Source organism: Rhinolophus ferrumequinum, chromosome 13, assembly GCF_004115265.2.
Source record: "Rhinolophus ferrumequinum isolate MPI-CBG mRhiFer1 chromosome 13, mRhiFer1_v1.p, whole genome shotgun sequence".
Taxonomy (NCBI): Eukaryota; Metazoa; Chordata; class Mammalia; order Chiroptera; family Rhinolophidae; genus Rhinolophus; species Rhinolophus ferrumequinum.
In genome coordinates, this window is record NC_046296.1 from 55,739,440 (window position 1) to 55,757,716 (window position 18,277).

General features: G+C 49.3%; 1 protein-coding gene and 1 long non-coding RNA gene across 7 annotated transcripts in view; one reads left to right on the forward strand and one right to left on the reverse strand.

Annotated features, from left to right (window-relative positions):
• Window positions 1–959: 959 nt before the first annotated feature.
• Window positions 960–13,520, reverse strand: MFSD2B (MFSD2 lysolipid transporter B, sphingolipid). 6 transcript variants are annotated; one of them, XM_033124890.1, is made up of 14 exons: window positions 13,314–13,427; window positions 12,888–12,982; window positions 9,657–9,782; window positions 8,424–8,548; window positions 7,387–7,465; window positions 7,169–7,299; window positions 5,485–5,575; window positions 5,251–5,372; window positions 4,715–4,827; window positions 4,367–4,447; window positions 4,047–4,156; window positions 3,529–3,672; window positions 2,941–3,129; window positions 960–1,774 (listed from the first exon to the last, which is right to left on the reverse strand). In XM_033124890.1, exons 3-14 carry the CDS (start codon window positions 9,737–9,739, stop codon window positions 1,750–1,752), a joined length of 1,293 nt encoding a protein of 430 aa, XP_032980781.1. In that variant the 5' UTR covers window positions 9,740–9,782; window positions 12,888–12,982; window positions 13,314–13,427; the 3' UTR covers window positions 960–1,749. The 6 variants fall into 6 exon arrangements, with proteins under 6 accessions (XP_032980781.1, XP_032980782.1, XP_032980779.1 ...); XM_033124887.1 differs by lacking the exon at window positions 12,888–12,982 and adding an exon at window positions 7,779–7,902 and having other exon boundaries at window positions 963–1,774; window positions 4,744–4,827; window positions 13,314–13,520; XM_033124891.1 differs by lacking the exon at window positions 12,888–12,982 and having other exon boundaries at window positions 9,657–9,777; window positions 13,314–13,444.
• LOC117033030 (uncharacterized) overlaps window positions 9,560–18,277 on the forward strand; it is a 43,874-nt gene continuing 35,156 nt past the window's right edge. The window contains exon 1 of the long non-coding RNA XR_004424828.1: window positions 9,560–9,686. This is a non-coding gene — a long non-coding RNA (uncharacterized LOC117033030). The remainder of the gene's footprint in view (window positions 9,687–18,277) is intronic.

Sequence of the window (18,277 nt, forward strand, 5' to 3'; positions counted from 1 at the left end):
CGCAGGGCGCCGGGAAGCTGCCACCACTGCAGAGCAGCAAAGGAAGACGCAGCAAAGGAAAAGACGAAATGAGTGGTTAGAGGTGGTACAGGAGCATGGGGTCGCGCAAGCCAAGGGGCGAGTTTTGAAAAGGAGCGATCAGCATTAATGGCGACCAGTCATTGCCGGTTTCCTCAGTCAGGTATTAATCTCAATCCTCACAGCCGTCCCAAGGTGTAGGTAATAGTGTATAGACATTTGTTCAAAAAAGAAACGGATCCTCAGGTTTGTTGACTAAGCTGATTAATCACACGTGTAAAAGATGAAAGTAACATGCAGACTCTTTCATCGGGCAGTTAAAACATCCTATGTCCAGTGTGGGACCCATCTTCTTCTCCCCACACTTGCTCTGCCTCATGTATTTTCAGTAAATTATGTTGGCATCTATCCATTCACCAAAACCAAATCTCCTTTTCACCAGTGCTGGAGTTCCCCCAGCTAGGCTGCACTGTCTCCTCAGTGAGGAGGCCGAGACGAGGTTTACTGGGTAAGGAGGGGAGGACAGACGAGGATGAGGTGACGCTATGGTGGCAGGGAGAAGGGGGAGAGTGCAGCAGAGAACTTGGAGAGGAGAAAGCGAAGGGGACAGGAAACGGCTGTTTTGTTTGTCTCTGGCTGGTCTGAGGAGATGCATAGTCAGGGATATATGGCTGAGGGGACGTACCAGTCTTATATAAGACCTGGTATTGTATTATATATTATTATATATTACACACGGTCTTATAGTAAAATAAGACCGGGTCTTACATTAATTTTTGCTCTAAAGACACAGAGTTGATTGTCCGGTTGGGTCTTATTTTCGGGGAAACAGGGTAAGACTCCAGGTTCAGTAACATCAGGCTACTTCCCCTCCTCAGGAAGGGTTTCCCAGGAGGTGGGATGAGAGGGCCGGCCAGTCACATTTTACACACTCAGTAGAAGACAAACCCTTTTAATTTGTTTTTGAAAAAATAAATCCCAGTGGATCTTTCTTCCCCAAAGGCATGACCTCTAGAAAACTGGTTCCTGTGCTTTTACAAGATAAACTTTCAGAAAAATAGTTCCACACAAATAAGTATTGTTCATAAAAATTATTGCTCTTCAGTGGCTTGTGTCCACTTCTAGAAGCAGAGTGTCGCCAACCTATCTGAACAAAGGGAAAAGCTTGAGAAACACCGCTCATGCCCTGCTCAGTCTTCTCAACCCCACTGGTGTCCCCATTCACTCCCTCTGGGGTCTGCTGGCCTCACTGCATCTGTCTGTCTCTCCTAACTGGACGTCGCCAGCGTGTCCACCTGTCCCCCCTCTGCCCGTTCATGAGGTGTCTGTCAGCCTGTCTCTCAGATGTCCACTGGAGCGTCAGGAGGAACAAGAGGTCTGTATGTCTGTTCTGTCAGGTCAGCAGGTTGTTGGTACTGCCGGGGGAATCCGCATGCCAGGCCGGCTAGGGCTCTTTCCAGGAATAGCTGCTCTTGGGATGCTTTCCAGGTCAAAGTTTGCCTGGAGCTGGTAGCCGGCCACAGACCTCTCTCAGATGCTCTGTGGTCAACAGGCAAGAAATGATGGGGAGCCAAGGCCAGTCCCTTCTGGAGAGGCCACTGAAGACTCCACATCCCCGGGGGAAGGTCATGTGTAAGCTGCGAAGTGGGAGTGTTAAACAGCTGAGAAGGAAGTGGGACTTGGAGACCAGAAGACTCACAAGAAGGCTCCAACTCACAGAAGGCTCAAACTTCAAGCTAGGCTGTAGCTGGTCCTCCTGTAAGAAGGGAAAGAAGCCAGAGAAGAATGAGGGTGGGGTGGGCTGTCTGTCCTGCCACACACCCCTGTGGAAGTGTCAGTGGCTGTTCGTGTCTTCCTAGGAAATCCTCCCTTTCACCACCCTGTGAATAAAGCTCCAAGGCTCGTTTCCCCAAGTCCCATCAGGCACTTCCCCATCCACAAGTCCTTCCCTGAGTGTAACGCACGACGTCAGTGTTACTTGGCTAGAGTCTGAGACCAGCCACACTGAGCAGGGAGGGACCGATAATAATGCCCCTTCTTCCTCCCCTGTGGTCCTCTGTATGTACATGTGCTCACGTTTGTAAGTGTGCGAGCATCTGCAAAAACATGGACATGTGCTTGTAAAAGTCCGCTGGACCAGACGTGATACTGCAGCACCTGCTTGGCCTCAGGCTCTGTGCTGGGCTCTTGGGACATAAAAGTGAATAAACACAGCCCCAGCCTTCAAGGTCCCCACAGTCTACTGGGAAAGCCAGACAGTGAGCAGTGTCCCCCCTGCAGCGGGACTGGTGCTCTGGAAGGGAGAAGAACAAGGCTCAGCACAGCCTGTGCGGGGACAAGTGGAAGATGCCCCTCAGGTTTCAACTCCCAGGCTGGAGGATGGTGCCATTTACTGGGACGGGGGCACAAGAGGAGAAACTGATTGGGGGAAGAAGGTGAATTCAGTTTGGGGCTCGGTAAGACTGCCTGCCATGCTTGTGGGATATCAGGTGATGTCCAAATGAGAGCCAGACTTGTATGTAGACCTGAACTTGAAGTCCGGGGGATGGGGGCTGGAGGGGGGCCACTATAGGAGTCACCAAGCACAAGAGGTGTCCAAGATCAAGCAAGTAGATGAGTGCCTGAGATTATGGAGAGCAAGCAGAAGGAACGGGTGAACAGGGAGCCCTCCCATACCACCACCTAACAGACAATGGAAGAAAGGAGACTGAGCAGGGATGACCAGAGTAGCAGAAGAAAATCCAGAAGCAGACGGCATCAATGAAGCTAAGGAAAGAGGCTCCAAAGGGAGGACTGTTCAATGGTGGAATTACTACCGCAGGGAGACCTGCAGACTGGTTAGTCCTACACCAGCAGACATCTGTGTGCCCCCCTGGGAGTTGGTAGCCCTGCTGTGTGTGCCTATGTGCATGGGGTGCTCACCTCCGAAGGCTCAGCCGGCGGGAGGTGTCCTGGCTTGGCGGGAGGTGTCCTGGCTTGGGAGCAGGGCCAATCAGGAGGATGCAAAGACCAGTGAGGATCATGCAGGTGGGCACGGCACTGATGAGGACTTTGAGGGTCACCACCACCTGCTCTGCCTGCTTGCAGGCTCCTGCTTCATACCCTGCAAACCTGGAGAAGGTGCCCCATGCATCCAGCTCAGATCCTCCTGAGCCCAGCTTCCTGGGGGAGGGTCCCAGGTCCCTCAGCTCCACACTATCCTGAAACTTGGATTCATTTCTTGGCCAGATCACCCTAACTGTGGTGGAAGGGAGTGTTGAGGGAATAGGCTGGTCAGGGAGGAGTTCTGAGAGAACTGAGAATGTGGGGAGCTGAGGCTTCAGAGGGGTATGGCCCCCAAGAAAGGCCCCTCTCCGTCATGTTCACAGAAAAACCTGGGGCAAGTGGTTCCCCCACACTCTCCAAAGAGCAGAGCTTGTCCCAGATTCCTGAGTGGCCCCCGGCTGGCTGGGGTGGGAAATTCTGCCCTTTTCTTCCCACCCCACTAGTCTTTTGTGCATCTGGACTCACCCCAGACTGAGGGTGGAGATGCCCAGGGCGCTTGCGCCTGATAACTTGGTGAAGAAGACGTAGGATGAGTAGAAGATGGTCTCCAAGCCTGGGCCGTGCTGGTGCTGCAGCTGGAAGTCATCCACCACATCTGGAAGCATGGACCTGGGGAGAGGGCTGCAGAGTTACCCCTTTTGTCCCCTTGACAGGCACCAGCCTTCAAGCTCTCTGGGGATGGAGACCAAGTCAGAGTCATCCTGGGACTGGCTGCCCAGGACCGGGACTGGCCCACAGAGAGCCAGGCCATATGTGTGCTTACATTCCACCCCCGCCCCGGCTGCCCACCATTCCTGCCATCTGGTGCTCTTTTAGGAGGGCTCCCAGATGGAGCTGGTGGCCTCCATCTCCTGCAAGAGGGAGAGTGGCTCCCCAGCACGGGCTGGGCACAAGGGGCCTGGGACAGCAGGTTGACATGAAGGACGGCAGACCCATGAGGAGGGACGTGAAGCTCCCATATTCCCTCCCCTCACCCAGCCTACCAAGGTAGCAGCAAGGACACAGCAATGCTCACGCCAGATACAAAGGACACGACATATGCCACAGGGGCTGTGGGCACAGCAGCCAACAGGATTGCAAAAGGCACCATCACCTGGGGAGACAGACACACTAGCTGCTCCCTGCACCTGCCCTCCCTCCTTGCTCTTTCATGTGCACACTCACCGGTCTTTACTAACACACCAAGCCTGGTCCTGTGCTGGACACTGACGACACAAGTGAATATCTGCCCTGCTAGCCCCCAGGAGGCTAAGACTCCAAGGTCACCGCCCCCAGCCCAGGCCTTGCTTCCTGCCTCACTTACACAAATCCCAACAGCTGACATCCTCTTCCCAAATCGCTGCAGAAACCACTCCCACAGCGGGGTGCTCAGTACAGCAGAGACCTGTGAGCAGAAAGAACCTTCACAACCGGCCGTGCTGCCAGCACCTCCGCCCAGGTTCTCAAAGCCCTTTTAGGGAGGACTCCCCCACCACAACCGTGCCTCCTGGTTGGAACCAGTGGCTCTGAACTTTATTACCCTGGCCCCAATTCCACCCTCTGCTGGAATGCAGGTGACTGAGACCACAGCCGAGTCCAGAATGCTGACCACCAGGACTCTGGCCACACGTGTCATGTCAAGGACCACACATGTCCCCAGCTTCCAAGTGACCTTGGCTCTGCCACCCCAGATCCCCTCACCAGGACGGTTAGCACCAGGCTCTGGACGTGGTCGTGTAGCCGGGAAGCGTGTGTACAAAACAAGACCAGGTAGCTCTGCTCCACCTGAAGAGGTTGACAGGAAGTGGGTGTGTACAGGGAATGGCAGGAACTCAGAAGTCAAAGGCAAGGCCTAGGTCTCAAGTCTGGCCTCCCCTTTGGGAACTTGAACTCTGGTTGCTGCCGCCATCATGCAGTCTCCTCCCCTACAAAGGACGCTTATCCTTGACACAGGTATAAAGACCATTCCTCCCCTTGCACAGCTAAGAATGGGTGGACTTCACCATCCCAGACACTGTTTTCCTAGTGTCTGGACTCTGACCCTCCCCAAACCACAAGCTCTAGCTGGGTCTCTCTCTTCCCAGCACCAGCCGCTCCAGGCCGCATGCCAGCCGCTGGTCTCTCCCCATTGAAACTCAAGTCTAACTGTGATGTGGTGGGGATGAGAGACTGAACTGAACCAACAGGGATCGGCCTGGCCAGAAGCACCTGAACGGCTGCTGAGATGAACAGGAAGGAGATCACCAGCCTCAGATAGGGTGGATGCCGGACAGTGAGGCCCAACCCAGCCAGGAAGCCCAGGCTCTGGCTGGAGGCTGGGGCAGAGGGTTCTGCAACACAGGAAGGTGACATCTCGGCTTGGCCGAGTTTCAGACCAAAACTCATGCCCAAGAGGAGCCTGGCCCCCAGCTTCTGCTTCCCACACTGCCTGCACCCCTGTACCTGGTTGCTCCTTCACCCCCAGGTGGAGCACGCCACTGCACACAGGGTAAGTCACAGCAACTACAGCGGCTGCAATGGAGTAGAGACGAGTCTGTGGGACAGGACAGAACGGGAGTGGGGGTGATGTCTCCCACCCGTGCAGGTAGGGACACCCAGGGCTGGGCAGGAGCACCTCTCAGTGGAGCAGATGGACCCTCAGCCAAAGCCCCAGGGAGCTGGGGGTCCCTCCTCCCAATTAGCTCAGCAGGAGAGGGAGAGCTGGGGGCCCAGGATGGTCCTTCTGCTGACCCCGTGCCTCCTGCGTGCACCCATGCTACCAGGGGTCTGAGCGCACACGCATGCTTTCATTTTCTAAAACAAACATTCATTGTTGCTGATTTCTGTATGCTAGACGCTGAGGATGTAAGTGAACTCTGTACATCCGCAATAAGGAGCTTGGAGTGTGGGAGGAAGGCAGCTCCCTGAGCAGAGAGTTGCAACAGTCTGATGCACGGTGAACCACATAAATGTCAAAAACAGAGACCATGCTCTCTATCATTCAGGGGAAGGTACATGTGTGTAAAATACATATAAAGACGTGTGGGAGGCACTGTCACCCAGATCTGGATAAAGGTTGCCTCTGGGGCAGGGAGGAAAGAGGGAGATGGCCAGGCTTCACAGGTGTGCGTCTAGCACAGGTGTGCGTCCAGCACAGGTGTACAGGGTCCCAGGCTCAGAAGGGCTGCTTGGAGGGTAATGCTGTCTCTGTCTTGAAGTTCTTGATGATTTTTGCTATAAATTTGTGTCTTATAAGTGAAGTAGATGCGATAAAAGAGCTGGAGCTACCAAGAGGTGCCTGAACACTTCCGGGCCTCCGGGGGAGGGGGGTGGTTCTCAGCCTTCTGCTCCCCTTTCTGGGCACCCCATACCTCACACCCCAGCTGGTCTCCCCCTCCCCAACTCAAGGCCATGGCCATGGTCCGTTCCTCCCTCACCCAGACAGTGAAGGGCGTGGGCTTGTAGAGGCATGGGCCGTGATATGGCAGTGTGTGCGGGAGATTTTGGCCTAAAACATGGACAGGCTTTGGTAATAGGGTGGATGGAGTGGAGGGCTGAGAGAAAGGGAGGAATAAAGGTTACTCCCAGGGCTCTGGGGGATAGTAGTGTCATTCGCTTAAGGGGAAAATAGAAGATGAACTTGATGCGTGCCCCAATCGCTGAAGAGGGGACCTGCTTTGAGAGGAGAGGAAGCTGCATTGCTGAGGGGTTTTCCTTCTCCTTTCACACTGTGGGTGAGGGGCCCCCCGTTCAGGGCTGGATGGGTGGGGTTATGGGAGGAGCTTTACCCAGAGCTCGGCAAGGACACCAAACCTTCCTGCTGCCCTCTCCCCTGCCCCTGCACGTGGTTCTTCCCCACCCCCGCCCCTGCCCTGGGGTCTGCTTCCTCCCCTCCCCTCGGGATGGCCTGCCGAGCCGTTGTGCGTTTACGTTTAGAAGGCACCCGGGCGGAGAAGCAGGTCTGGCGGGAATTCACTGGTTCATGGGCTCAGCTACAGGAGAAGGGAAGGAATGAGGCGCGGTGTGCAGAGCTGAGCCCCAAGCGACCACCGAAAGTCCTGGGGAAGAAGCGACTCTAGAGGAAAGAGGCGACCCCGTAGAGGGGTCCTGGGTGCGAGGGGCGGGGACGCGCCGTGTGGGTACTCACCGCGTCGGGGGAGATCGCCACCGGCCCCAGGAGCGCGGCGTCTTCGCAACTGTTCCGCGCGTGGGCGCCCGACACGACGAGTCCGTGGACCGCAGCTCCCATCAGCGTCCCCGCCATCTCCATGGTCATCCCTGGGACAGAGCGAGGGCTCAAGGTGACCGAGCTGGCGGGGCCCAGGACAGCGCCATCCCCCACCCTCACCCGATGCCGGTGCTCACGGTACGCGGTGGCCGAGTCCCGCTCCCTCGGGCTGGGGGTCAGGAGCATGGTGAGCGCCGTGTAGGGCACCTGGAAGAACTGGGATGGCCGGCAGAGTTGAAATGGCCCCCTTCCGTCCAGCTCGCCAACCCGGGCGCCCTGTTGCAGCCCAATCCCCGTGCCAGGCTGGCATGTCCCCACAATCCCCTCAAGCCAGGAGTCAGAGGCGAGAGCAGGAGGTGGCGCCCCGCCCAGAGCCCAGTGGTTGGGGAGCTAATGGTAGATTGCAATTCCTGATGAGAAGGTGTGGGCAGTGGGACACCCACCCGTCACACACACACTTCAGAGTGGCCACTGGCCAGCAATGAGGTTCCTGTGGTCTAGGCCCAGGAAGGGGCGGCCACCTGCTCACCGTGGCCAGGGCCTGGAACAGGCAGTAGAAGGTCATGTACCAAATGCCTCGCAGGCTGGTGAAGGGGGGCAGGAACCACAGGAAGAAGTAGGCCAAGGCGATGAAGGGCGTGCAGCCCAGCACCCTGTGGGAGCACAGTGGAGGGAGGGTGCCCGCAAGCACCAGGCTGGGGGACACGAAGGCGGGGCTGGGAGCAACCTCACCCCTCTGGGCATAAGCCCTCTGCCCCTGCAAAGGCCCTGGGTTGGGGCTGGCAGGGTGGGGGCCGTGGAGTGGGAGAAGTGGCTAATGGTACATGGGGCTGGGACTCTAGGATAATTGGGGGCTTGGTGGTTCTATGCCCTGTATCAAGAACCCTGGAGCACAAGAGGCCTACCTACTCTGAGACCTTCCATGGCCTCCAGCCCACCCTCCAGGTCAGGTCTGGGAGTCTTTGAGAGCCATCTGGTGAAGGGAAGTCCCCAGGAATGTCTGAACTCCTGCATGGCTTAGTCTGGTCCCGTCACCTACTTTCCAGTCCCATCACCTACTGTCCAATTTTACCCTCTAACCATCCCAGGGTTTTCCACTAAGAAGCAGGACTGTGACAAACAGTGACCTCAGGCTCGAGGTGGGTGCCAGATCCAAAGGACTTGGGCTGCTCACCAGGGCATGAGTCGTCCAGACCCTGTCCTCCTGCTTCTGTTGATGAAGAACCCAGCCACAGGGTCAGCAGCTGCCCCAGACACCTTCCCTCCAAACAGGACAAGTGACACCTGGGCAGCAGGGATCTGAAATGGACAGGGGAGGCGAAAGCCAAGGCCTGGCAGAGTCAGAGAGCATACCCAGGCCTGCCCACCCCCCAGGAGGGAGATCTGGGGACCTGGCTGGGGCTAGAGCTCTAGTGTAAAGGTCTATTCAGCCTCCTTCCCAGGACACTAATCCAGAAGGTTCTCAGGGCAGCTGTACTAGTGAAGAAAGGGGAGGCGGGAGTAGTTAACAGCCACACACAGGCACACTGATGCCCAGTCACTTCTGGAGAAGACACGAGAGACCCTTATCTGGGTTGGCTCAGTGCAAGAAGGATGCACCTAGGCTGACAGGCAGAGTTAGACTTTTTGTTTCATAATGAAAATGTTTTATTGATTTTTCTGATTACATAAAGGATACCACTCATTGTAAAACCATTCAAACAGTACAGAAAAATACTGAGCAAAGCTCATCTGAAATCCCACCACCCGGAGACAATTGCCAGAGGCGTTTTGATGAGCATTCTTTCATGCATTTATATACATACACTTGCAATTTATAACTGTATATAAATGCAACCATATCAGTGTCATTTTAAAAAATCATGAATACCTTATTAAAAATTCTTTTCTCGCTTACCCTGTAATCTCCACCATTCCATTGTATAGCCAACATTAACAGTCTGGTGTAATTTTCTGTACATTTTCTCCATGCTCATTTTAAAACATGTACTGATGCATATGCACTTACATATATGGGGCATGTGTTTGTTTTGCAAAACGGGGGTAATTTTATATACTCTTCTCTAAAACTAACTTTTCTCATTTGATAGTGCCTCATAGTAATCCCTCCAAGTCAACTGGTATATAGACCTAACCCATTCTTTTGAATGGCTACATAATAGTCCATTATATGGGTATAGTAAAAGTTATTATCCAACTGCTTCTATATTGTTGGGCATTCACATTGTTTCTCATTTTCCACTACAAACCGCCTGCAATAAACATCCTTGGGGAGGCTGGCCTCAATAGCAATTTTTTTTTTTTGTCAGACTTAGGTCAAAAGTGCTACCTGTTTAGGATGGTGGGGATGAAAGGACCAGACACCAAGGAGGATGGAAATAGGGAGCCCTGGGCTGCCCATACTCACCTGTGCCACATCAAGCAAGAAGAGCTGCAGGTAAAAGGCTGTGGCGCTGGAGGCCACCTGGTTGGGGACCCCACCAATGCCATAGCACACCTTCTTACAGAATGAGAGGCGACCAGCTCTGCTGTCCTGGGGGAGACACAGGAGCTAAGCCCCCAGCCCCACAGACACACAACAGCTCCCCACACTTCCCTGACTTCCATAAGCATCCGGGGTCCCTATGTCTTGAGGGCTTTTCCAGCAACCTCTCAGTCCTAATTTGTCCCAAGTCAGCTTTTAAAGGGAAGTGAGACAGGAAAAAAAAAAAATCCTAAACTATGACCTCTAAACGTTTCCAGGGGGAAGTTCTTCCTTATATTTCCCCCTCAGTTCTTTCTGCTGTAGTCTGTTTTATTTTCTGAGTCAGCAAGCCAGAGTGAACTGGGGGTCAGGAGACCCCAACTTTGCCACCATCTCCCTGTGTGACCTTGAATAAACCACTTTCTAGCTCCAAGCCTCATCTGTCAAATGGAATAGTCCTGCCAACTTAAGAGGGTTGGTTTTTTTTTTTGTTTTGTTTTGATGAGTCAATGGCTCCAGGGACTTTTGCAGCCAGTTGTTGAACAACTAGCAGCCTGAAATCAGCCGTGGTGAGAGTATTTACACCATAGAAAGCAGCAAACATTACAAATCAGAGCTTTTTTATTTTTTTCTGGAAAGACTGTTTACCAGCCCACCACTGAAATGTTTATGATCCCAAATGTGTGTGTGTGTGTGTGTGTGTGTGTGTGTGTGTGTGTGTGTGTGTGTGTATAAAGCCCTAAGATATCCAATGGACTCCAGACTCAAATATTCGACTGCCTACTCTCAGCCCTACATGGTTGCCTAACAGACATTTTAGCCCAGCATGGTCAAACACATAGCTTCTGATTTCTATCTCGTTTCAACCAACTCCTAACCCTGTTGTCCCCATTGCATGAAATGACTCCAATGTCCACTCAGCAGCTCAGCCCAGAAACCCAGGAGTCATCCTTGATTCCTCTTTCCCAGTTCCCCTGTCTAACCCATCAATGAGAGCCTCTTGTCGCTCCCCTGCTTCTGTTCTTGGTCCCTACTATCGACTCTCCAGCCAAAGTGACCTTTTCATGACATAGAATCTTGTCTCCTCTCTGCTTAAAACCCTTCAACAGTTTGCCATTATCATTTGAATAAAACTCCAAGTCCTCATCATATAGTCTGCAAGCGACCCCCAATCCGCCCCATTCCCTTTGCCACTTCACTTCAAATAGCTCTCCTCAGCCAAGGGAGTCTCCTTCCTATTCCTCAAAATGACCATGCTCGTCGATGCCTCAGGGCCTTTGCACTTCCTATTCCTTCTGTCTGGAAGGCTCTTCCTTCAGGTCCTTGCAGAGCTGACTCCTTGTCACTCAAGTCTAAGCCAAAATGTCATCGCAGCGAGGCCTTCCCTGGCCACTCAAGTCTCTTTTCCAATTGTACTTACTACCTGAGATACTTTTATTTATTTCTTGCCTCTCTTCATCAGAATATAAGTTTTCTGAGAGTATGAGCTATTACTTTTATTTACCAGTGTGTTCCCAGTACCTAGAACAATGCTTGGCGTACAGTACCGTGTTTCCCCAAAAATAAGACCAACTGGACCATCAGCTCTAATGCGTCTTTTGGAGCAAAAATTAATATAAGACCTGATCTTATTTTATTATAATATGAGACTGGGTATAATATAATATAATATAATATAATATAATAAATACCGGGTCTTATTTTACTATAAGACCCAGTCTTTAATATAATATAATATAGTATATAATGTAATATATAATATAATACCGGGTCTTATATTAATTTTTGCTCCAAAAAACGCATTAGAACTGATTGTCCAGCGAGGTCTTTTTTTCGGGGAAACATGGTAGATGCTCAGTATATATTTCTTGAAGGAATAATGCCATGAAGACATTGTTTAAAGTTAGATTTCTTCGAAAGATGCTGGGAATCCTTCTTTCTCATTTTTGCTTGGGGATGGAGAGGAAGTGGAGAGACTATGGCTTCACCCATTTTGGTATCTTGCAGGACACCCCGAGGGGCTCTTTTGAAGGGAAGGTCTTCATAGATAAGGGTTTATCATATCCTTTGCACACTCTTCTTAACCACAGAAGAAAACCACATGTAAGGCAGGATGTGGTCTCCTCTTCAGACATTTGTGTGAACATTATTTCATTTCTAGAAAACTTTAACAATAGACAGAATCCACCATGATAGCCCTCCTTCCCACCCCATAATGGGATTCTTGTTTCTCCCTAAATACCGGGGATGCCAAAAAAAAAATGTATACACATGACTTGTGTTCATCTTTTCGTTATCGGTATATATTGAGTATTACAATTTTTAATACAGTTTTTTCATTTCTTAAACTGTGTATACATTTTTTTTGGTACCCTCTGTATGTCTAGCAAGTTTCTGGCACATAGAAGGCAGTTAAAAGATAGAAAAAGAAATAAAGAAATTCCAGCTGAAATTGGATATATGATACAATCTTGGAATCTTGACAGTTTTTTATGTACTTAAGTCATAAGCCCTCGACAGTTGACTCAGCACAAGTTTTAGAGTTAGACACACTTGGATTCAGATTCTGCATCTGCCATTTCTAGCTGCGTGACCCAGGGCAAATTACTCAACTTGGCTGGGTTTCAGTTTTCTCACAGGTTAAATGGAGATGATACAATCTTATAGAGTTGTTATGAGAATTAAATGACACTTAATAGGCAATGTTAGTTTTCCCTCTTACCATTAATCTCACCCTGAATTTCTAAATTTCACGGGGGAATAAAAGTCCCCAGAGAGACTCTTTATCAAACTTTGTTGGGAGCCACTCTCCTTTGCTGTGAGGTGCCTGAGAGGAAGCATAGGGAATTGAGGTGGTGGTGAAGGGAAGCCTTGGTGAATGCATTCACCTGGAGGGGAGAATGGATTTTGCATTCAGCAGGCAGCTCAGAGGTGCTAACTGCCCTCCACTACTCCCACCCTGTGGCATGAGTCCCAGCCCCATCACCCCGGGGTTCCCACCTGCCCTATCTACCCCCACTCTGGGGCCTGGTTGCCAGGAAGTGCAACTCTGGGGTAGTCTCCCAAAGGAGAGCCTGGTGCCTGGACAAGGCCAGGGTTTGAGAGGGTGTTTAAGCCCACACCACCGGCCTGGGGGAGAGACGCTGTCTCCTCAGGCACAACTGCAAGTCCTACCTGCCCAGGATTCAGGAGATCTCTGGGAAGACCTGGAGAGATTGGACAAGAGTTCTAGGCTGGGAATCAAGACCAGAGACTGGTTCTGCTTCTGACTAGTTGAAAGAATTCAACAAGTTACTCGTTTGTCTAGGACTTAGTTTCCCATCCTGTTCTCTTTGGGGCTCCCGACTTATCCTCAGCCTCTGGGGTCTCAACTGTCTGACTCCACTAGGGGCAGTTCAGAAGCCTAAAGGCTGGGTGGGGGACCACCCCCACCCCCACCCCCCGCAGTGCTGCCCCTGGCTGGTTAAACGGCTGCGATCAGACACCCTCAAGGTCTCTGGGGCAAGCACCGGGGCAAGACCCCAGCGCCAGACCCCAGCGACCCCTCTGCGCCCCGTTTCCAACCCCAGGCTCTCCTCTCGCCCCTCGCTTTGCGCTCACCGAGCCAGGCTCCGGGGTGTGCGCTGCCGGCTGGGGTGACAGCGGCTCAACTGCAGGGGCCGGGGTCCCTCCAGGGGACGCAGCCATGGCGCACAGATGCTCTGCCGGTGGCCGTGACCCTCGGGTGTTATCGTCCGCAGGGAGGGCGGCTCCCCGGCTGAGTGGGCGCGGCGAGGGGCGGACCGGCGGGGGGCGCCCCCGGCCACCCGCAACACGCGGGAAATCGGGAAGCTGCGAAGTGCACGGTTTCGTTTCCCCAAAGGGAAAAATACCTAAAGCCCACATTCTCTGGGGAAAAGGGCAGGTAAGTCCCTGGGGACCGTGTTCCTTGCGGCGGGTCCGCGAGGGAATGAGAACCAGAGGCGGTTCGCGCTAAGTCGTCCCGCTAAATCCTTATGGGTGAAAGTCAGCAAGTAAATTTATTTGAAAAACGAAGCAATAGAATTGACGTTTGGATTAAGATTATGGCTGAATAGGCATATAAAGTGCTAAATTTGATATCGGGTGCCTGATATACACATTTTCCTGTCTCATACACAGATGGGTATTGCCCTGTAACTTAGTTTTGCCTGGTGAATGAAAGCAGAGTGGTGTCTGCGATTTCCCAGAAAGGTCCTTAAAAGGGAAGAGGTCACATCATATACGTAAATTAAGTGAAGATGCAACACAGACCTTACTGTAAAGGTGTATTAATGAAAAAACATCCAGCCTAAGGAAAAGGCTCGTAGGAGTTTATCTGAGCCAACTGAGACAATTTCAGGGAAGCAAAGTCTCAATGGATTGAGAAAATGCTCTGGAAAATGGCCATTTTGCAACTTATTTTATACATTAGAATCAAAGGAGGAAATTGTCACCCGACAAACATTAATTTAAAAAAATCAAAGGAGGAGAGTTACATGAAATCTATTGGTTGTAGATTAAGGGGGTGAAGAAAGCAAATGGGGAAATCTCTGGGATTAGATAAAGAGTAAAATGGAGAGACACACACTTCTTTTACATTGGTGGATACAGGATAGTTAATAGCATTTCACAACACACAGAGATGGTATTGGGGGAAAAAGATAATGAGGGATTTTGTAGTTTCCTGCTCTGGTGTGGTGGGTGATGCCCCCTGGGGGGGATCTGTTATCTTAGATGCAAAAAGGGGAGGGACAGGCTCACTTAAGGTAAAGACTGACCTTTGTCAAGGAAGCTACAGGCCAGGAATGTGACTACTGGCCACGACTCGCTTTTGGTTAGTAATTGTTATGTTCAGACCATCTTATGTGGTTATTTTCAGTCTCCTGAGCTTGTCAGGTTTAACCTGTGGCCCCTTTTCCGTCCTCAGTTTCCCCTTTTGGTCAGAAATCAATCTGAAGGATGCATTGTTGACCAACCTTTTGGTTGACGAGTGTGGTCCCACGGTGCTAGGAAGGCTCATTCTTAGATAGTGTTAGTATCAGCTTTGGTCTTGCTGTATGTTGGACCACTGGGGGTGGGGCAAGACCATAACCTTAGATGGTAGTCAAGGCTGAATTATTTATTTATTTAAAAGACAAGGTGAGCAAACGGGAGACAGTTAGATCTTATGTCTTCATTAAATATATTCTGGATCATTTCTAATTTTTAAGTTATCATGACCCCAGTTTTTTTTCTGTTAGTCTTATGTCTTGGGTTGTTTTTTTTTTTTTTGCGTCTAGTATGACATTTGCAAAATATGACCAAGAGCAATAGTATTAAACCAGTAACACCAATTAGGAGCAGAAAGTGTTCAATATTAGACAAGTATGAGTCTGAGGAGAACAAACATCCTAGCCATACAAAGAACCCTTTATATGCAATTATCATAATTTTTTATTAAGCTAAAAATATGTTTTCCTCCCTCGTCTACTGCTGTTTGTACCTTATGATAAGTTTGGCCAGATAAATGAAGACTTTCTACTACTTCATGATCCAAAAGCTCTAATTTTTCTTCTGGCCAATTAGTTTCCATAGAAACGACTTCATGGGGAGGTTTAAGTTCGATTTCCCAATACACTGGATTTTCAATATCAGTATTGTTATAGGTTTCATTAACCTCAGGCAAAGTCAATTTGCCTATGATTTCAGTACTACACCATATTCTCATAGCATTTACTGTATACCTGGTATTATTACCACAGAAATCAGTTAACATGACAGAAGAATTTTCTAATCCTTCCCAACAAAAACATCCCCTTCCCATATACCATATATTGTTATTTGTTGGAGTGGATACAATAAGCCAGGATTGGGTAAATTCAGAATTCCATAGAGATTGGGGAAATAACCATTCACCTTTTCGATTTTCACAATCAGATAATGAGATGGGTTCCCATTTTTATTATTATTATTATTTAAAATGACCCATCTACTTCCCATTAGAAGTATTCTAGTATTATTAAGGATGGTCCCTATGCCAGCTAGTTGAACTATTGAAAATCTTAGTTTAGGATTTAACCAAACTGCTTGTGTTTTTAAGATACAACATCTTAGATCACATTTGCCATCTAAAATTTTCCAAAGTCCAAGGGGACCATAAGAGTCCCACAAGTGTCTTGCCTGGGCTTCTGCACCCATTACAGTTGGCCATTGTTTCACAGCGACTTCAGATTCCATTTGTATTAGCATAAATAATAGGCCTCGTTGAGTCAGGGTACAGGCACGTTCCCATTGCTGGGTTTGTGCATGAAATTTGATAGTCTGTCAAGTCTGTTCCATCCATTTAGCTAGGGCCTCGTTATCTTTCCCTGCTGCTTCCCATCCTTTTCCTTCTTCTTGAAATAACAGTCCCTCTATATGACCTATTTTAGAAAAAGAGTCTTATTCTAATGAATGACGTTCTTCATTAGCTGCAAATTCAGCTTGTCCCAGAATAGCAAGGCTGGCCCCCAATCCTCCAAGTATTTCCCTTTCATTTCTTATAGAAGGCCAATGTTGTTGGATCCACCAGGAATGTTGTTGCCATTGGGTGCCTATGGCCTGGGAGCAATCGGGATACATTGAATGGACCCAAAAATGTTGTCTCCCAAGCCATAGTTAAATGAGTAGTGGTAACCCGAAAATGAGCTAGTTTGAGTATTCCATAAGGCTTTCCATAAGCGTCCAGGATGCAAGGAGGGTGGCGTAGTTACAGGCATATCTACCCACCAAGCAATTCCAATAATTTCTGAAATGGGGACCCATTTATTTTTTTCCTGTTTTATGGGCGTCCAGCCACAGGAGCATGGCTGGTGGTTTTGAGGACAAGCTATACTATGACAGATAGGGCAGGCTGCTACAAGCCAGGATATTCATCTAAATGAGAACCATATATAATTGTACCAGGGGAATTATCAGGGAGGCATTCTTTAAAGTACTTGCTCAGGATGGGTCCTTTATAATAGATGTACCCAGAAAAAAATATACCAAAGTTGATATTAATAGTAGGAGAGGACCAATGCATGGCTAACAAGGTGTTAGCCTCATTATCATAACTGATAATGAGACCGTCACTGTCTATCTAGTAAATGGGAAAGATTAGCAGGTACCCAAGTTAAATTTTTCATATCCAGTAAGAGAGGGGGTCTGGGGAGACAGGTATTGCTTCCATTAGGAAAGTATGAGAAGGACAATAACAATAAAAGAACCATTTGATATATCTCAACAATTAGGTGATATAAGAGTAAGGTTTGAGGGAAGTTTAAAGAACAAATTTATTAGTTTAAGGACAAAAGAAAAAAAATGATTAAATAAGTGTCCCTGGATCCAATATCAATTTGTGGGCATACAGGCCTTTTGAAATCTTGGGATAGCTATCTGCTTTTGATGTCAGCAGCTTCTCATCCTTGAGTCTTTGATGTCTGCTGTAGACAGAGGCGAGTGTCAGAGACAAGAATAGATGTCCATTCACTGTTAGGTGCCTTTTTTAAATGAGAAATGTAAATCCACAAGTTAACTCCTTTAAATTCGGCTGCACATGCATTAGTTAGTAACACCTAATAAGGTCCCTTCCAACGAGTCTGGAATTTTTTATTTGATGGCTTTTCCAGTAGACAAAATCTCCTGGTTGTAAGCCATGGTCTTTGAAGTCTTTGTCTTCTAGGAACGCACTGTGAAATGAATCAATTACTAATTTATTAATCCCTTTAATTAGTCCCCTGGTTAATTAGTCCTTGACAATAATGTAGAAAGTCTCCTTTCAGTAAGGTTGGTTCGTGTGCCCCTTCATCCAGATGCATAGGGCGACCAGTGACTATTTCATCAGGAGAAAGGCTGTTTACCAACAGGAGTAGATCTCAGGTTGAGGAGCACGACGGGGAGAGCCTTAGGCCATGAAATCTTGGCTAGTTGAATTTTGATTGTACCATTGGTACGTTCCACCAATCCAGAGGGCTGGGAGTGATAAGCACAATGGAAATGCTGTAGAATAGGCCAAATGTTACAGAGGGATAGCATTATTTGCCCAGTGAAATGAGTCCCTCAGTCACTATTAACTCAGAGGGAATTCCCCAGATGGGAATCATTTTTCCAAAAGCACTTTACCTACTGTTAAAGCTGTTGCTCTCCTGCAAGGGAATGCCTCAACCCAGTGAGAAAACATACAAATCATAACTAATATATATTTGTATTCCTGAGATGGTGGTATTTGGATAAAATCCAATTGCCAAACCTCAAATGGACCTAAAGGAAGTGGGAAATGTCCTTGGGATTCATGGAGTGGTTTTCCTGGGTTATATTTTGGACAGCTAGAACATCTGCCATACACTTTATGAGTGACAGTGGGAGAAGGTTTCCAGTAATATTGGTTACTCCACAAAATCACCCCAATGTGTGAGCTCATGCACATATTGAAGGATAGGCAGTTGGACCCCCATAGGTGAGATTGGTTTTTGATTGGGTCCAAGCCATATCTGTTTGCCTGGGTCAAAGTTTCCCCCTTTTGCCATATCCTCTTCTCTTCTTCTGTGGCTGTCCTTTGGAAATGT

Coding starts and splice junctions, on each gene's coding strand:
- MFSD2B (XM_033124887.1), bottom strand. CDS start 13,400: ATGGCTGCGTCCCCTGGAGGGACCCCGGCCCCTGCAGTTGAGCCGCTG. Junction 5,373..5,484: donor GGGGGTGAAGGAGCAACCAG/GTACAGGGGTGC, acceptor CCTGTGTTGCAG/AACCCTCTGCCCCAGCCTCC. Junction 4,828..5,250: donor TCATCTCAGCAGCCGTTCAG/GTGCTTCTGGCC, acceptor CAACCTCTTCAG/GTGGAGCAGAGCTACCTGGT.